Raw genomic sequence first — 17,953 nt, 5'->3', positions numbered from 1 at the left:
TGCTGGCAATTATCGATAAATTATACAATGCATTAATGTTAAGATAACCCGACAATCAGCTGTGGATTACGCTAACGGCCCCAGTGACAGGCATCTAGCATTTGGACAACTAGTTGAATTTGTTACAATACGGATGAAGGTAGCATTGTCGTACTACTATGCTGTCGAAGCCTTTTGTTTTTCCAAGGATTTGATTCTCTCCTCCAAGTCTGCAATCTGTTGTTCGGACTCTTCCCGGTATTCTTGGTACTCTAGGTGCTGCCAAGCGAGCTGCCAGGCTAACGTGGTCGCTGACGCTAGCACTGTGCACTTGACGAGCGGTGTGCCGTACCGGTAGTAGAACGATCCGCCACCAGCCGCGCTGCTTGAGTATCCTCGACGTTGAATTGCTGAACGTGCAATTGTCCGTATAAACATGTTCCTTTCTTTGCGTCGCTGCTGTGTTAATTGCTACATGCTAAAGATCAAGCTAAATGTTTCTGCATTGTTGCTTACTGTGAGTGTGATTTGGCGCGAGTTTGGCGGGGTGGGGGTGGGGGCAAAGAGTCGCGGAGGTCAATGGGCAAGGAAAAAAATGCGAAAACTTGACAAAGGTTACGTCCCTGTCGATCACTGCACCCGCGAGATGATGTCTAACTCCTGCTGATACATGCAAGCCCAATGTTATACTCCATAGAAATCAATCTGTCACTTTGAGTGATGTAGTGCTACAGCATTTATTGATATCGGTGCAGCGTTGTATTCAACGACATCTGGCAGAAGATTTGTAAATTCTGGATGCTTACAGTGATAATATATAAACATACAACTGTGCCCAGATATATCTTCATAATTTTAATCAGGTATAGACGTATTCAACTAAGGGATATCTTCTTGTCCAATAATACAATAATTTAATACAACCATATGAATGGATAAATGATATTGCAATCTATCCGGCGGACGAATGCCGTAGCCAGTTTCCGGAACACGTTCCTAAGAACTTTAGTTCGTCGATGAGGAGACATCTACATTTGCTACTGAAGAATTATTTGTCGAGGTGTTGAGAACAGCCACTACTGCACTAATTGATGGCACGGATGGACGGGGCTGGCGGGCTGGTGAGGAGGGAATCTGAAAACACTCGCGATAATTTTAACAGTCTTTCCGTATTTTGCTTGCCAAACTTCCGCCTTGTAAGAACCAGATACATAGACTATGGTTATCGGAAGCATAAGCAGGACTGCCCTCCGTAATGTAAGCCTACGATTGCACGTTCACCACCGTTGAATGAATGGCGCAAATCTTAACCCACTTGCGAATTAGACGAATATAACAACACGATCTGCCCAGCAGTTCTTGCGACAGCAATGCCGCGTTCGACAAAGTCTCTCGAGTGCAGCAGTATGTGTTGTTGGACAAGAAAAGATAATCTATTCCTGCATAAACCTTACGATAGCAATATTTTTACAGCCGTCTAGATGGTTAACGTCTGCAGCAGCGGCGGAACCAGGTTACATTGAACGCACTAGACCTCAAAAGCGAGAGCATACCCCAGAGAAAGAGTACTCGGAAACACAGAAGAAGTTTGCCATATGGATTGGACAGAAATTCGGATACTTTTCACCGCGAGGAGAGAGCCAGCGCGCGAGCGTGTCGCTGTACGCAATCTGTGCAGAGCAAGCGGCTGTCCACCGAGAATTCTTCATTCGAGGTATTCCGAATATAGTCATTGGTAGATAAAATACATAGGTATTAACATATTGCTAGTATGCAACCTGCCTGACAACTTTCAGACTTGGTTCTCTATTACACAGCTTTACATATGGATGCTGATGGTTAGATTGCGAGCTGAAAAGAACGGCAAACTGTTGATCCAGGAACTTGTCAATCGATTATTCGAGGATGCAGAGGACCGTATTCGAGCACACGATGTAAATATAGGACGTGCTTTACTTGTTTGCCGAATTGAGTGCTAATCCCCCCGCGTTAGATCAAGCAACAGAGAGTTATCAACAACTATATCAAGGATTTGCTGGCACAATTCCACGGTGGTGTCACTGCTTACGATGAGGGTATGTGCAAAGATGACCCGGTCTTGGCAGCTGCACTTTGGAGGTAAATATTTGGGTTTGACGAGTATGCAAAGGATAATTCATTAATGCCGCCACAGAAATCTGTTTGCACCAACATCTAACAACGCTGTGGATTTGGCACTCGTCGTTCGTTACGTCCGGAAGCAGCTGAAGGAACTCGAAGAATTTGACGGCAACAAGCTGAACAACGGCTTTGTCACATTCTGCAAACCTGACACAAAGCTCCCATGAATGTATCAATTAGCTTATTCAAATAGCACCCATTTTATCGTTCGGACAGAAAAAAACAGAGTATACATGTTAAGAAACTTGCAAAGAGCGACGGTTAACAGTCGGCCTCAGCGGCTCTGCATTGTCGGGCTCGAAAATTTTATATAGTCTGTATACTATGCTGTAACAAGTTTGGGGAGCGGCTGGGGTGGAAGGAAGGAGAAAAGGGGCCTCGATCGTTTTGGGTGTTTTGGGAACAGGCGTGGTAATATATCTTCTATACTTGATCTTGTTGGTTGGAAGAAGAACTCAGTGAGCACATCCAGATACGCGTCTTGTAAATCTTGAACAAATCGCGCACTAGGTCGCGAAAATCGACGCGAGTGTCAGACTCGAAAAAGAAGGTCAACTTGCGACGATCCCATTGATACTCTGCCCGTACGACTTGCATAGGTAATCCATACTCGGCCACTTTGGTTTTGCAAAGTTCTAACGCCTTCTCCTCGTCTCCTTCCTTGAAACGCAACGATGATATTTCGAGATCCGTCGCTGGTCGGAATACCCGGCGCACGACAGTCTCCTTGCGCAGGGATGATGTACTGACGTTGTCGTCTATGATACATCCAAGATCGTGTCCACGATCGCCCTCTACTAGCACATACTGTCCAACCTTGAGAGCTGCAGCCGCGTCGTCATCCTTGCCCTGGTTGCCGTCGTCCTCTTCGTCGTTCAAGTTGTAATGGAATATATCAGTGCGACCCTGTTTGAATTCCACCTTGTACAATTTCGTGTCACCAAAGCGGTGGACGGGGACGCCCCTTCCGAGATCTCCTCTCAAGGAAACGTCTCTTGTTCGACTAAAGTAGGCTTCAATGTCATCAAGCATCGCTTGATCCAGAACTCCAGCAAGCGAGTGCCTTCGAAAGACAGCTGCTGCGCCGTTATCGTTGCTAGTTGTTGGCTGCTGTTCAGGGACATGCCCAATCAAATCGCTTGCTCGTGTGCTGCGCTGCTGCATTAACCTAGTGTTTCCATTCGTTTCGCCAACGATGCCTGCCGAGTGTCGACGGTGGGAACTCTTCAACATTTTAGCGTCCACAGTAGACCGCAGCAAAAGTGGCCGCAGCGGCGAGGCACCTGAGGGCCAAAATGGGCAAAAGTCGTCCTCGTCATCGACGTGATGGTCATCGACGGATGATACAGAGCTGCTTAGAGAAGGACGTCGTTCGACCTCTTCTTCTGCATCTCGCCACAGATTTTGGATCGAGTTTAGCTTTGCGTTCCAAGGACTCTGGATGCCCAGGAACTCAAAGGAATACAGGTCGTCTGTTCGTTTGGTCGGCCACGGCGGTGGTGGCGGCGGTGACCTTTTCGATGGAGGGCTGGGTAGCATAACGGTGTCTTCTGAAAACAGTGCAAAAGATGACATTTACGTGGTGGTGAGAAAGAAAGGGGATGTGGAAAGAAAAAAAGAAAGCAGGAAAAATGACTAAAAACCAAAGAAATGATTCGTGGCGTCCAGGTCGCATGACCTCAAAATTTGGCTTTTTATGCACGACCTGTGTCACATTTCCGCGGCAGAAACGCATCACTCCACACTCACACGCAAATTACAGTTCATGATACTCATCCCCTTAGCACGAACTAAAAAGCATTCATTCCAAGACAGTTAACTACAAAAGAAAATAAAACTTTTCCTTTATTAAAGATGAGAAAACATCCAAATGATGCATCGCTTAAGCAGAGACGTCCTTCTTGAGGGTGCCCATGAACTGGTGCTTCTCGGCAGCAGTCTGGAAGCGACCGTGGCCGAACTTGGAAGAAGTGTCGATGAACTTGAGGGAGACCTTCTCCAAAGCTGAGCGCTTGGTGTGGACAGTGAGGGACTTGCGGAGAGTCAAGACACGCTTCTTAGAACCAGCGCAGCAGCCCTTGATCATGACGAAGTCGTTGTTGACAAGACCGTAGTGGGGGAAGCCACCCATGGGATTGATGGACTTGTCAGTGATATCGTACTCGGTGGCACCAGACTTGGGGTCAGCACCGTTGGCGATACGGTAGATCTTCTTGTTGATCTCAGTGCGGCGGTGGTAACCACGTTGACCGGCACGGGGAACAGAGTACATGACACGGGCAGGGTGCCAGGCACCGATACAGGCAACCTTACGGAGACCACGGTGAGTCTTGCGAGGAAGCTTCTTGGTGCCCCAACGCTTGGTGACACCTTCGTAACCGTGACCCTTGGTAGCGCCAATGACATCGATCATTTCATCCTGTTCAAAGATGGCGCTGACAGGGATTTCTTTTTCAAAGTGCTCGCGAGCGAAGTCGACCTTCTGAGCAACGGAGCCACCGTTGAGCTGGATTTCCATAACATGGGCCTTCTTCTGGCCAATGCGGACCTTGCTGATCTGGGTGTGGGCAATGACACGGACGACAGAGCAGTACTTCTTGATGCGTTCAAGTTCACGGTTGATGTCCTTGGCACCTTCAGCGTACTTCTTGGCGTAGTTGGTGAAAGCCTTCTTCTTGGACTTGTACCAGTTCTTGTAGAAGCGACGCTTGGCCTCATCAGACAAGTGTTCGGCCCAGACAGTGGTCAAAGAGCGGAGACCACGGGGAGTCTCGACGTAACCGACAACACCGACAACAACCATAGGGGGAGCTTCGATGATAGTGACGGCTTCGACGATTTCCTTCTTGTTCATCTCTGTTGGTAGAAAATTGCATCGTGGTTACTTTCTGATAACTCTTTGAATTTGATGGCAAAGAAAAAATTATAACTTACTGGAACCGGGACGGTCCAAGTCACGGACAATGTGAGTCATACCAGCCTTGTAGCCCATGAAGGCAGTCAAGTGGACGGGCTTGCTGGGATCGTCCTTGGGGTAGGCCTTGACTCTACCGCGGTGGGACTTGGTTCGCTTACGAGGGGAGAAACCCAAGTGACCGTGGCGGGGAGCTGCACATTTGACAATTAGCATCGATCGCGCACAGCTGCAATTGTGAAATTTTCGTATATCTACCTTCGTACTTGCGATGCGACTATTCAATCCAAGCAGAGAACAAGATCGATACATAATCAGGATGGATGGATCAAACGGTTTGGTGATGGATGCAGCAACTTACCATCCCTGGAACAGATGGACGTTAAAAGAGGAAGAACAATTGTCTGCAACTCGACTGCCACTTTTTGGTTTGCCTTGCGAAAAATTGAAGCGGCGCGTCTGACTTGATTTCCCAAAATCGGTGGTCGCTGCGGTCGGTGCGAGGCCGCCACTGCCTCGAAAACTTTTGATGGAAGTCAGGCAATTTATTACGATTCCTAGAGAGGTATTGATTAAACAGTATTTCGAAAGCATAGAACGGTGGATAATTATCCATGGATGATGGAAATCATTTATAGTATCTGTCAGTCACTCAGAAGCTGGACGACAGAATTAAGCAAATATAATGTCTCGAGCGTATCGGCATCTCTATCTTTCTTAATAATAATAATCAATCGGTGGAGAAGGAGGCAAGGAAACGGATTCGATGATCAGGATGTTTTCAGCTTCTGTTATCCAATAAGTAACCTTTAAATCGCAATACCAAAGAGAACAGGAACTTTGAAGTAATCGAAGGAATAAAGTAAGGCGATTTGCATCGGGCTACGATATCTCGTATCAAGTGACTCGGTAGGTGAACTGAAGAATCACATAGAGCAGCAAGTTTGTTCTTTGTCATGTTGAAAAAGGATACAAGGAAACAACTATAGGTGGAATCAGCAAAAACTTCTACATACTTGTATACCCATATGTAATATGATAAAGCGACCATATGGAAAACATTTTGCATGCATGTCGCATCAGCAGATATATAAATAGTTATCAACTACTCCATATGACAATGATACAGATCGATATGAGCCTTTGCACGAAGTGGACGTCTTGCAAACATGGCCCAGAAGAGAACATCCGAAGGAACGAGAGAAGTGACAATCTGACATGTGTTCGTTAATGTCAACGGCACGTTGAATAAGCAAGCTGTTCAATTCAAACATTATAATAGATTCATTAAAGTATCAAGATTAAACCGCTACAAAATGGCAAATCATAGGCCTACCCTGCGAAGATTAGATATACCTTCGTGAAGATGATGTCCTAACCCAACGTTTTGAAAATTCGTCATCAATAAGAAATCAAATGATGAGAATAATCGTCTGTTTCGTTCATCACATTTACTTTAGTCGAAGACGATGGACAGAGCACTCTGTTCCACAGCTATTTCCTCGAGAAATAATTATCATGAAAAGCATGAGGAATATGATACATACTATGCAACAAAAGCCTCTTAGGGACAAACAATTTTCAGGCATTAAGTTTAGCAATTAAATACCTTGCATACTCGCAAGCCGCCTGTAATAAGACGAGGGAACCCCGTATGCAAAAAGAAGCGCTCTGGGAGTAGCTCAAGGGTAATATCTTACGAGAAGAGCAAGAAAGGGTAGCGATGTTACGTAAATCGCTCCAGGGTTCCAAGGTTGATTTCCCTTTGTACATACTAGATATACTCGTAAAGACGATAAAATAGCGTGATTTTATTCCATTCTGTTGTCCTAAGAGAAAGACCAGCTTAGAATGGCCATGCATATGAAGCAATGTCTGCGCTGCTCTTCTGCGATGAAATCAATTCTTCTAGCATGGTACATTTATGCTTGTCCTTTAACTGGATTCCTTGAAACACGAAGAAGGTGCAATAGTCGACGTTCCGCATTAGGACTTTGCCACAGATCTTTACATTAGAAGGAAATAATCAAAGTTAAATTACAAAGAAGGCAATACAAGCATGAATATAAAGAAATGAAGAGCGAGGTAACAAATGTAGTTGATTGGGAATAAGGGAATTTTTTAAGAACATTACGTTAGTACGTTGCGCTACTGCTGCGTACTCATAATTGATACTTACACCCCGAAGGGTATTCACGAGGGACCAGCACGCGCACCTAGTGTTTCTGTGTCAGCTGTGTTCACCGCAGCAAAATAAGCTAGTGGACATACTTTTTACCCGTGGAGTCGGTCTGTTAAAGTAAAAAAATAAAGAAGCACGACAGGGGACTTGTAGTGATGCATCACAGTAGTAGCGGAAGAGAAGACGAAGGAGAGGCGCGAAAAGGTTGATGTTGTAGGTGGCGGGTCAGGACAGAGGTCATGTCGGCTACGAAGTTAAGCGTCAGAGATCGTATTGCACCTCGAGAGAGCAGCCAACGTACCGAGGAGTTTGAGAGAACAGAGCCAAAGGACGAGATTTTGGATCCAGGTCCCCTTTTATATTCGCAGCCGTGATCCAATGCATTAGTTAACGCGTTCCTACTGTCTTTGAATGTTTATACGTGGATTACGTTCGTAATCGGATCATATTCCTGAAGGCTACGTTGGAGGCATCAACGTACGTCGAGGAAGATAACCAGAATAATACCAATCTCGCTACCTGTGTTTGACAGAAGATAATGAAGTGCCTCATCTACATCATACTACGCATAAATTGTACAGAAAAGATCTAAAAGTTTGCTTTAGTTTCTTGGAAATATTTAGGACGCATTCAAAGAAAGCAACAAAAAAAGAGCACCTATGTTCGGGGAAAAGGTGCGGGATCTCGTGTAAAATCACGTCTTAAGCAAGATACAAACCTATAATGCATAGTCTTGACATAACAGCTATCAATCGATTCGGAAATATAATTGAATCTACAAGATATTTGATTCTGCTAACACTTCAGGATTTATCTAATATTGTTCTGCAACGCAAGCTACTTGATAACTGTATTGTTCTATCCATACCATTTGTCTTACATCAAAAAACTCTAGTCTATCAAAACACACAACCTTCTACTATTACAAAGTGTCCCCAATAGTTTCAGGACCTCGGTTACAGGATTTTGCTTGAAAATAGCAAGACTTGAAAGTTGACGGCAGAAGTCTTACTAGGTATCTACTGCTAGGTATAAAAGATGGTTTGCGCATTCGTTTCGAAGCAGCAAGAAACTAGGTTTAGTGTAGCATTCTCTCAAACATCGATTCATGCGAGTTTATTCTACAGACTCGGATCAGCCATGAGCTTCAGCGAATTAAGCGCAGCGAGCGAAGCGAAGCGTGAAGCGCTTGTCAAATAAAACGAGCAAGATTTTTTGACTTCCGGAAGACCAATTAAAGATTCAAGTCTATTGTTCTATGAAAAAAAGTGCCGTCCAGTTCACGTTGAGCAAGCTTCAACGATATATCCAGGAACCACCAACGAGGAGGCGGCACTGCCAGTTCCCGGCAGTTCAACAGATAAAATCTGTATCCCTCCTTTTTCAAATATTGGTGCTTGCCTCCTTCGCGTCTTAGCATCGACATATTTTTCAGTAAAAGGCGGGAAGTATATCCTGATTACAAGACAGAGGCAAGACTTTTCAAGAACGGATTTTTGACTTTTTGACTTTTTGAACTGCTTTGGCAACCTTGATAGCCTTGAAAGCCCTGGGTTTGACTTAACCAATTTGCTAGGGCACCACCGAATGTCGCCTTTCTTCTAGCTATTAAAGCAGCTTGTGGGAGGGGCAACAAAGGAACACAAGCCGCCGCAGCCCTTTTTGTCCCGGGTTAGGAGTGTTGGAAGTCGACTTGACCTTACAACACTGAATAAAGGTGCCATAAACCATTACGTCCCTGCGTAGAAGAGTCCACGTGAATATGGATTCGTTTAACTGTCGATAGTTCGTACACTTACGGGTCTTGACCGTTCTATGGGAGTAAACTATGGAGTCAATGCTCTGTAAGTGATTTGACTGGTTTGATTGCTGTGGCCTTCTTGCGACTTACATGTTAGGTTGTCTTCTTTTCCTTGGTCAAAGCTGGGGAAAGACCATAAAACCCAGCGGGTGTTTGTGTCTCGGAAGTCCCTTGGGTCCGTGATCTACAGAAGATAGAAGGAGCAATTGGTGAGCCACACGAATGCGGCTCCCGTTGAATTAACGATCTTGACCGTCTTGCGACGATCAGAAAGCAGTAAACCCCACAAAGGTTGAGTGCCCCGCGCCGTTCTCGTGACGCAAGAGCCAATCAAGTTGCTGCCTAAGAAATTTAAGCATTTCTGCAAAAGGTTCAAGAACGTCTTCAAACAACGATGTTGGTTCCTCTGGTGGCAGATCCATAAATACCGCATTCAAATATGCTGAAGAAAGAAGGTTTGTAAACCAGTGCCTTCCAGCTCATACTGACAGCAATCCTATAACGACACAAGCTAACGCATAAGATATCGTATTTCAAAGCATACGATTTCCAGTCTTTCTCATCGATCTTTTTATATTGCAATATTTCGTAGTAGCGAAGATCAAAATGAATAATGGGACGTCGATGTTCATTGGAGGGGAGTAAATTACTTTCTGGAAAAATGTAGTAAGCATACAGTATAGTACATCGTGACAATTGGAGAGAATGAGGCTATTATGTCTATGGCAAATCACTGCTGGTATACGTTTTCAAAGCTTCCCGTACACGGTCTTCCAAGGTGATAGGTGTATCCTTCTCAAGGGCTTCCTTTGCTTCATCGCCGAGCCAATATTTCTTCTCAGACTCTCCTTGATCCACATCACGTACTTCCAAAGGTCTAGTTTCTTTCAAGACTGCAGCAACTGCGTATCTTCCAATTGCCTCTACGCGCTTGTAGTCACAGATCCACATGTAGAGTCGATATGGGATATTTGACCATCCAATAATGTTCTCGTGGGGAATGTATATGACTGGTGACAACGAATCCGGGACAGAAAAGGTATCCTTTTGAGTTTCAAAGGCTTCAGGTTCAATCAACTGTTCTTCCTTGGTCTGCTGCTGTTCTTGTATAGGTTCTTTAAGATCTTCCGCTGCTGTAGATCCATTCAAGTCTGTTTCAGGAAGAGTTGCATCTCCTGTTTCTATCGCTGTCGTTGGTTCTATTAATTTGTCTGCAGCCGGTTCAGTGGTGGACGGTTCGGGGGCGGACAGGTCAGCATGACAGCCCTTGGCAATGCCGCTTAATACTTCACGCCACGCCAGTCGTCCGATTGCTAGAATACCGTCGACCTGATCCTGCTCCTTTATCTTTTTCTGCACTTCCTGCATCATTGGAGCAAACGGGTTGCTCTTCTGCCTTTCCTGTGCAAGGCCATCGTTTTCAATCGACGCGTCCGTCAGTGCTTGCTGTTCTCGCTCTCGTTGCTGTTTCTGTCGCAGACGCTTAATCTCTTCACATACAGAGGATTCAATTGATCCTTCGCTGGCTCCTTCACGTATCTCATAATCCACTGCTCCGGCAACCAAGACAGGCTACAAACGAGTGTTAGCGATAATGATCCTTCTGAGTTATCTTGGTTATGTTTTGCGTACCTTGATATACTCCCGGAACCAGTTTCTGCTCTTTTCCATGCTATCACCAGGAGGTGCCATTATATACACAGCTACTTTTCGAGGCATTTCCTATATAGGAATCGGTAAACTTCAAGAATACGGTAAGAAAGACTTGGCATGCATACATGGACGCCGCATGGTCGGTCAGCGAGGAATGACACCTTGTTGCAGTGTGCTTTGCGAGCTTCGTCTGCGTAGTATTTGCTAGCATAAGCTGTGCCGGTGATCGCTGAGATAATAGAGACGAATATGACTGTGCCCTTGGAAGGGGCCTTGAGTCCGAATGGCAGCTTGCTCATATTTTGGGTATTAGGAAGGTTCCGCTGCTGCTGCCTTGTTTGACAGCTTGGAGGACTTAGTTTGTGACTGGGAGGACGTGGCTCGACGGACTTTTCCAAAGTTACTGTGGGTGGAGTTTCGGTTCTTCCTGCCGTTCCCCCAATTTCAACACATACCGCGGGAAGGGCAAGTCAATGCGATGGACGTGGGCGAAAAGCGATTAGCTCAACAGCAAGACACAAACGAGGGCGAAAAGTTATCCACAGAGCCACCGGCTACAACTGTGGGTGCGACCACAGTGAGTGAGTCTCAGGACAATCCAGGAGACAAGGTACCTTCTCAGAAGCGTGTTCGACCGAACGAAGACGAAGCTGCTAGCAATGCGCCAACTGCTGAGCAACCAGACGCAAAGGGTGAGCGCCTTCATATTTGTTACGAAAGAGGCATGACTCACGCACTGACGTCAATATCCAGAAGATACCTCGAAGGAGGATGCACACCCAGCGACGGGTATTTATTCAGGCGTTGATGATCAGATCGATGCAAGCAGACTAAGATGGGATGCCTTAGATAAAACGCAAGAGCCGCAAGCACATGAGAAATTTGAAAACAAGTGTAAGAGAATGCACAATAATGTTATTATTTACTTTGCCAACGATTGCTTAAAGCAGCGGAACATACAATTAAATCATCATCACCACCAAAACCCTATGAACCATATGGCCCGCCTTCATCCATGCGCATGTCTACCGCCGTGGCCTACAAAACTAGATCGTCTGTCCCGCCTCCAGAAATGGTTACAGGCGATAGTGCTGCTAAAAAGAGCGAGCCAGCGGAGCCAGCGAGGAGTGATTCAATTACCCGAGAAGATCTTTTAAAAGCATTTGCAGCACCAGCAGAGAATACTGTTACCGGAACTAACGAACCGGCACATGCAGATGCGGATAAGACGCAAGCGAGCACATCGAGCAATCCATCCTCGAAAACGAATGCTCCTGAATTCCAGAATAGAAAAGTTTCTGTAGCTTCATCCGATATCACGCCTACGACAGATGACACCAAGGAGACCACAGCGGGTACTCAGCAACGCAAATCGATTTCTTTGCCGATGGCAACTGATGCATCCATTTTGGGAAATGCTATAGCGAAGGCTATGGTAGCCAGTGCAACAGCCGCGCGATCCAATTCCGGAAATCCTGCCACAGCAGCCGTCATTGGCAACCTTGCAGCAAACATCAATACGTTGCTGCAAAATGGTGAAAAGAAAGGTTAGAACCATTGCGGTTGTGAGACCTAGCTACTGTGACCCTAACTTGTCAGTTGCGAACAGGCGAATCAGGACAGATCATGTCAAATTCATCTATATCGCAAATGTTAGACCAAGCAATCCGTCTAGGGGCTCGCTCCACAGAAAATGGAAATCAAAATTCAGGGACAACACGGACTGCAAAAGCCAAGGGGAAAATGCCAAACAAGACATCAACGGACGCAACGTAAGCAAAAATATTCCTTTTCTTTTCCTTTCTTTTGATTCTCACAAATGAATACTAGACCGGACTATGCAGAAAATTCTGAAAAGCCCGCTGCTGAAGAAACCAAGCCAAGACTTATTGTCAAGAATGATGCTGTCTGGGAAGACCTGAAAAGATACAAGGAACGCAGATTAGGTACGTGTAGCTCAAGACCACGTAGCGGTTAGGACCGCAAATCTCTGATAGGATGTAATCCGATACAGGCACACGACTTTATATGCCTCGGATGACACTTCCTAACTTTGAAGGACAGTATAACTGCCTATTGGACGTACTTGTACCTGCTCGTTACCTTAGCTACGACAATGAGATGGTAAAAAAGAAAACCATTTGGGGTACAGATATCTATACAGACGATTCCGACGTGGTTGCCAGTAAGTTGTGAAATTTCTGTCGATTTTCTAAGTTATTAATTGCTCTCGCTGTGCAGTGATTCTTCATTCTGGAAAATATCATTTGGAATTCCAGGAACCTGAGCTTGATCCCAATGATCCATTGTTTAAAGCCATCGGTGCAGAAGTTCAGGAAGACAATAGCAGCAATGAACGTAAAGCAACTACGCAGGAGCCGGACCACGATGTTCGAGTTACTCTACGTCTGATGCCGCCTCTTAGATCCTACAAGGGATGTATCCGTCATCACATCAAATCTCGGTCGTTTGGCCCTCACAGCGGATGCAGTCTTCACGTCGAGTCTGTAGAGAAAATCAAAAAAGGAGATGCGAGATTAACATCACGTATGGCCAAAAAAGCTTTTCTCAGAACAGTCATGTGCGATCCTGCTTGGTTGAATCGATCACGGCGGTAGGGCAAAACTGTAAATATACATCCCTTTACTGTATTCCTTGTTTTCTCTTGTCTCCTTCTCCATTTCTTCTTTTCTTTCCTTTTCTACTTTTAGTAATATTTTTCTCTATCACAGCCTTTTCTGATTGTTTATGTATTGCTCTTCTACGATAATAAATGGATAACGCAATGATTTTTCACGGAGTCTTGAATTCCTAGCATCGGGCTGTTGTGCACCGCAGCTCAATGGAACTAGGCTCCAGATGGGCTCCACATAGGCTCCATCATACTGTTAAACGAGCTAACGCTGCAAAAGTCAGGAATATTTGCTGTGAGATAGACTATTCTCGACGCTTAGCAATTTCTTGACATATAGAGGTTTTCGCACTGCTAGTCTGATGTTCGCAACCGTTAAGGCATTAGAGATAAATAAGTCACCTGGGATTTGACCAGTTTGGGCCAGTACTTATTCTGGGCCCAATTCCTTTGTAAATAAAGAATAATGATAAAAAGTAAACTATTAAATTCTGCTTAATCATGTTGTATTCATTGCTGTGGTATTGGGATGCAATCTATAAAGCAGTAGACACAAGTATGTTGAAATGCTGCTTTATCGAGTCAAGAATATGTTTTCCCATTATGACATATAATACCAATTATAAGGTGAGATACAGACAGTTTACGATTGTCTCTGCCTTTCAAGCACAACGATTGTAATTAAATATGTTTAAATTAGCTTATTGAGTCTGATTTGACCTTGTTGTGAATTTGCTAAAGGTTTCTTTCTTCATTTTTCCAGCGAGTAAAGAAGGATGTTGCATGTCTAATCCAGGCTTCGCAGTCTGATCTGGTCACTTTATTCACTGACTCGCAGATCCGGTCTGTAATTCGATCGTCTGCTCTCAGTGTATTTTTGCGAATACCCGCTTTACCTTTGACCAAAACTCTTGTATGGGACTTAAAATGGGAATAGGGTGGTAGATACAGACATTGTAGTCTCTGCTTTCGATTAGTTCATGGACCGCTGCTGGGGTATGTATTGGAGCATTATCTATCACGATATAAGGGCTTTCATGTCATTTTTATCGAGCACATCCATTACATTTGAGATGTAAGACAGGGTAGTGCTCTGTTCGTGTACCAATCCGACCATTAACTTTCTTTACCTCCTTCCCATCAAGTTTCCTCTTTTTATATGTAGAGACTGCTTCCCGGTTTCTTCAGTGATATATCTATCACACCAGCCTGAGAGATAGCACCTAAAATTGTGATAGTAACACCTCTTTCAGTCGGTACAGTGTTTTCCGTTGGTGTACCTCTCAAAGAACGACCAAAATTTCTCTGGATATGCAAGTTAATCCAGCTTCATCAAACAAAACGCAGTTGTTAGTGAAATCTAAGTCTGGTATTTCTTCCCACTCCTCAACTCTCTCTTTTCGTATGGCTATTACTCTATCGGAATTTCTTGCCGCAGGCAGCTTTTCTAATTTTTTCAATGCTATGCGGCATTTATTGACTAGATGTCTATGCAACGCTGAAGTTGATATGGTAAAGACTCTTTCGAATGTCAGTCAGGATGGCAGCTGGGCTTTTCTCAATGTAATTTACAAGAAATTGAGGATGAACATAATTTAATTTACCACTGGATTTAGTACGAGACTTCCTTTGAATACTGGGCAAACGTCTTTCTTCGTCATTGTTCTATGTCTTATATAATTCTGAGCAGTTCGGACGTTTATGCCAGTTATCAATGCTGCCTCATTCGCTGTTCGCCCTTCCTCGTTAACCAAATCAAAGAACTTTTCTATGTGCTGTGTGTTCATCGTCTATATTATCCTCTTCCATTTGTCCTGGTTGTTGCTTCTCCATGACTTATTCGAAGACGTAATGTCTCAGTGACATGAAAATCTTCTCCATCACCTTCCTCTGCTAAATCCATAGCTTTCAAACAGCGCAAAATTTCTCTGCAAAATCCAGAAGAAGGTTGTGGCTTGATCTCAGGTAAAACAGGTCACACTTTCTCAGCAACCAGTTTTCCACTGGGCACTTTAGTTCGAGCATAATCCTCCCCCCCAACTCAAAACCTCATACCACGCATCCTTCAAATTCAGCATGCAATCGGACGAAGTCATTTGGCAAGTGATCAACCAGCATTTCTGCTCCTACAAAGTCAAGTACGTTGTTGTGAAGCGAACCAAGACAATCGGCGCTGATCTCGCTGACCGTTGTTCCTGTTCATTGTTATAGAACACCCAAACAAAACTTTTGCCGCAATCCGTACAATGTCACTGGTTTTTGCAACCGTCAATCCTGCCCCCTTGCTAACAGTCGGTATGCGACCCTGCGAGAAGAAAAAGGTAACAGCAGCAACATTGTAGGTTGAATCATCCGTTATAGAATACTTAATGTTTTCGATGTGTAATAGGTATCATCTATTTGTATATGAAAACTCCTGAGCGAGCACACTCTCCAGCAAAAATGTGGGAAAAGATCAAGCTGTCCAAAAATTATGCACAAGCTCTTGCACAGGTTAGTGAGAGCCTTAAAGAGGAGAATTCCCAGTGACTGACGTGTGGAACAGATCGATAAGGAGTTGATGTACTGGCCCAACTTTTTACAACACAAATGCAAGCAACGTCTTACCAAAATCACACAATACCTGATTCGAATGCGTAAATTGAAACTCAAGGAAGCGTATGTGTTTTTTAAAGGATTCTTTGTCGGGCTGGATTTTTGCTAACTGTTTTGATTTCAGTGACAGACCGACACTTGTTGGTGTTAAAAAGAAGCTCGAGCGGCGAGAGGCTACTCGCGAACGCAAAGCAGAAGCTGCGGCGCGGTTGGAAAAGTCAATTGAAAAGGAACTTATTGAACGATTAAAGAACAAGGCATACGGTGACGCACCCCTCAACGTCAACCAGGACATCTGGCAAAAGATTCTCGACTCAGGGCTGGAAGAAGCACAAGATGAAGAGAGTGAAGGCGAAGATGAGGCCGAAAGCGAAATGGAAGAAGAGGAGGAAGAAGAGGAAGAGGTGAGTTGTCGAGATATGTATGCCATTGCATATAAGGTACAGTTGCTGATGTTTTGGAATCATCCCGCAGCGTGAGTTTGTATCCGATCTCGAAGACGAATCTGACATTGGCGACATGGAAGATATGGCTGACGGCTTTGAATGGGAAGGCGAAACCGAGAAGGTGTAATGAGTCCGATATCATGATAACCCCCTGCCCGCACACGACGTGCTACTGTAAACTACTCTATTCAAGATACTCTTGCATTGCATTTTTCTGTCTTCATTCCCTCGTTTATATGTGGAACACTGTATTGTTTATTGATTTGCTGATGGTGACGACGACGACGACGCTGCTGCTGCTGCTGCTCCTGCTCCGGTTGCTTTGGATTTCTTTTTCTTATTTCGAACCTTCTTCTTCAGAGTGTCCACCTGTGTGCCTTGATAACTGTAGTGTAGGCTTCGTGAAATTTTTCAAAATCTTTGTCTGCAACCTGTTTAAACCTGCGTATTAGACTATATGCTTTCCAATGAGTATTTACGGATACGTACGATGGTGCTAATCTTTTCGTTTTTGAATTGCGCTCGTACCAAGCAAGGATAGTGCAGTTGCTCGTCGTTCTTCTTGTCTGATGATAGGACTGCCTCGCCTCCCTTTGGCGTCATCTTTTTGACTTTGGCTGCTTTCTTTATCCGGCTTTCCGTCACTAACAGCAAAGTAATCGTCTTAGATGAAAACGGCGAAAACACGTCAGATTCACTGTGTCTTTACTTCTTTTCATTGTGACTGAGACTGTCCCTGATGTTCTCGCTTTTTCGTAGAATCGGCCGAGTTCGACGGTAAACTAAACAGATCGCTTTAGATGATGACTGTCACTGTACTTGCTTTTCGACGTACGTCCAATGGTTCCAAATCTTTCATTATTCTCGTTGAAGGAGGATGCGCAATGATTCTCTGTCGGCCATCCAATCTGATTCGCCTCTCAGTGACGACAATATGCCTGTAATCTTTCGAGGGTGAATAAAGCAGTGAGACCCACTAATATGTAGCACATTCCTCATTCATCTATGTATGCTGATATAAATAATGAAGTGGCTGGAAAAGGTATGTTTGCCTTGATGTAAATCTTTGGAAAAAGCAAAGGATTTGGACTCATCTAGTTAAATAACATTGATTGACTTAGTACAGCCGACTAAGCAAAGAAAAATCTAGGAAATATCTTTCATCATGACAGTCGGGTGAGTTATGTACTCATCCTTTGATTTTGCACCAAGCAACGAAAAAGATTACAGAAAATGGATGCACGTGGTTCGATCCATCTGATAATCAGCCGAGCGTCTGATATTTAGCCATCTCTGGACCGTTGCTAACAGTTATAGAAATAATATTCTGGATGCAGATAAAATCCATGGAGAGATATATGCTGAATGAGAGTAATAATATGTTCTTTGAAAATATCTCATTAATCCCTCACAATGCGTGAATTTCATATTAAAGCGATTTTGGGCAAAGTGGCTGACTTGTCTGACTCATCGGTCCCCTCATCTTTTTTTTCTCCTCGGGTTATTACCTGCTGGTTGCTTGTCTCTACCACGACTTACACGTCAATCGACTCAAGAACTACAAGCTGAAGTCTGGTGCTTTGTAGCTGTT

At 44.4% G+C, this 17,953-nt stretch overlaps 9 protein-coding genes across 9 annotated transcripts; 3 read left to right on the top strand and 6 right to left on the bottom strand.

The window, feature by feature from the left end:
- Nucleotides 1-156: 156 nt before the first annotated feature.
- VTP01DRAFT_10556 (uncharacterized protein) lies at nt 157-417 on the bottom strand (the record flags this gene model as incomplete). Its single annotated transcript, XM_069378931.1, has 1 exon — nt 157-417. The coding sequence occupies one exon, from the start codon at nt 415-417 to the stop codon at nt 157-159; it is 261 nt and encodes an 86-aa protein (XP_069238956.1).
- A 780-nt stretch (nt 418-1,197) lies between these two features.
- Nucleotides 1,198-2,306, top strand: VTP01DRAFT_10555 (uncharacterized protein; the record flags this gene model as incomplete). The annotated part of the gene is made up of 6 exons (XM_069378930.1): nt 1,198-1,236; nt 1,306-1,383; nt 1,453-1,693; nt 1,750-1,913; nt 1,973-2,097; nt 2,153-2,306. 6 exons carry the CDS (start codon nt 1,198-1,200, stop codon nt 2,304-2,306), a joined length of 801 nt encoding a protein of 266 aa, XP_069238955.1.
- A 256-nt stretch (nt 2,307-2,562) lies between these two features.
- Nucleotides 2,563-3,714, bottom strand: VTP01DRAFT_10554 (uncharacterized protein; the record flags this gene model as incomplete). The annotated part of the gene is made up of 1 exon (XM_069378929.1): nt 2,563-3,714. The coding sequence occupies one exon, from the start codon at nt 3,712-3,714 to the stop codon at nt 2,563-2,565; it is 1,152 nt and encodes a 383-aa protein (XP_069238954.1).
- A 307-nt stretch (nt 3,715-4,021) lies between these two features.
- Nucleotides 4,022-5,417, bottom strand: VTP01DRAFT_10553 (60S ribosomal protein uL3; the record flags this gene model as incomplete). The annotated part of the gene is made up of 4 exons (XM_069378928.1): nt 4,022-4,995; nt 5,074-5,247; nt 5,312-5,330; nt 5,415-5,417. 4 exons carry the CDS (start codon nt 5,415-5,417, stop codon nt 4,022-4,024), a joined length of 1,170 nt encoding a protein of 389 aa, XP_069238953.1.
- Nucleotides 5,418-8,965: 3,548 nt separating this feature from the next.
- VTP01DRAFT_10552 (uncharacterized protein) lies at nt 8,966-9,469 on the bottom strand (the record flags this gene model as incomplete). Its single annotated transcript, XM_069378927.1, has 4 exons — nt 8,966-8,973; nt 9,035-9,061; nt 9,127-9,220; nt 9,281-9,469. 4 exons carry the CDS (start codon nt 9,467-9,469, stop codon nt 8,966-8,968), a joined length of 318 nt encoding a protein of 105 aa, XP_069238952.1.
- A 287-nt stretch (nt 9,470-9,756) lies between these two features.
- On the bottom strand, nt 9,757-10,988 carry VTP01DRAFT_10551 (uncharacterized protein; the record flags this gene model as incomplete). Its single annotated transcript, XM_069378926.1, has 3 exons — nt 9,757-10,608; nt 10,669-10,758; nt 10,815-10,988. 3 exons carry the CDS (start codon nt 10,986-10,988, stop codon nt 9,757-9,759), a joined length of 1,116 nt encoding a protein of 371 aa, XP_069238951.1.
- A 179-nt stretch (nt 10,989-11,167) lies between these two features.
- On the top strand, nt 11,168-13,307 carry VTP01DRAFT_10550 (uncharacterized protein; the record flags this gene model as incomplete). Its single annotated transcript, XM_069378925.1, has 8 exons — nt 11,168-11,381; nt 11,443-11,478; nt 11,539-11,583; nt 11,637-12,236; nt 12,299-12,461; nt 12,520-12,635; nt 12,704-12,874; nt 12,931-13,307. 8 exons carry the CDS (start codon nt 11,168-11,170, stop codon nt 13,305-13,307), a joined length of 1,722 nt encoding a protein of 573 aa, XP_069238950.1.
- Nucleotides 13,308-15,397: 2,090 nt separating this feature from the next.
- Nucleotides 15,398-16,489, top strand: VTP01DRAFT_10549 (uncharacterized protein; the record flags this gene model as incomplete). Its single annotated transcript, XM_069378923.1, has 6 exons — nt 15,398-15,459; nt 15,533-15,642; nt 15,711-15,814; nt 15,867-15,979; nt 16,041-16,320; nt 16,391-16,489. The coding sequence occupies 6 exons, from the start codon at nt 15,398-15,400 to the stop codon at nt 16,487-16,489; spliced, it is 768 nt and encodes a 255-aa protein (XP_069238949.1).
- Nucleotides 16,490-16,718: 229 nt separating this feature from the next.
- VTP01DRAFT_10548 (uncharacterized protein) lies at nt 16,719-17,221 on the bottom strand (the record flags this gene model as incomplete). Its single annotated transcript, XM_069378922.1, has 4 exons — nt 16,719-16,793; nt 16,852-17,006; nt 17,072-17,144; nt 17,198-17,221. 4 exons carry the CDS (start codon nt 17,219-17,221, stop codon nt 16,719-16,721), a joined length of 327 nt encoding a protein of 108 aa, XP_069238948.1.
- Nucleotides 17,222-17,953: the final 732 nt, after the last annotated feature.

Source organism: Rhizomucor pusillus (assembly GCF_041956525.1).
Source record: "Rhizomucor pusillus strain CBS 183.67 unplaced genomic scaffold VTP01scaffold_9, whole genome shotgun sequence".
Classification (NCBI taxonomy): Eukaryota; Fungi; Mucoromycota; class Mucoromycetes; order Mucorales; family Lichtheimiaceae; genus Rhizomucor; species Rhizomucor pusillus.
Note: the sequence above shows the minus strand (reverse complement) of the source record. Positions and strands in the feature narration are given on the sequence as shown.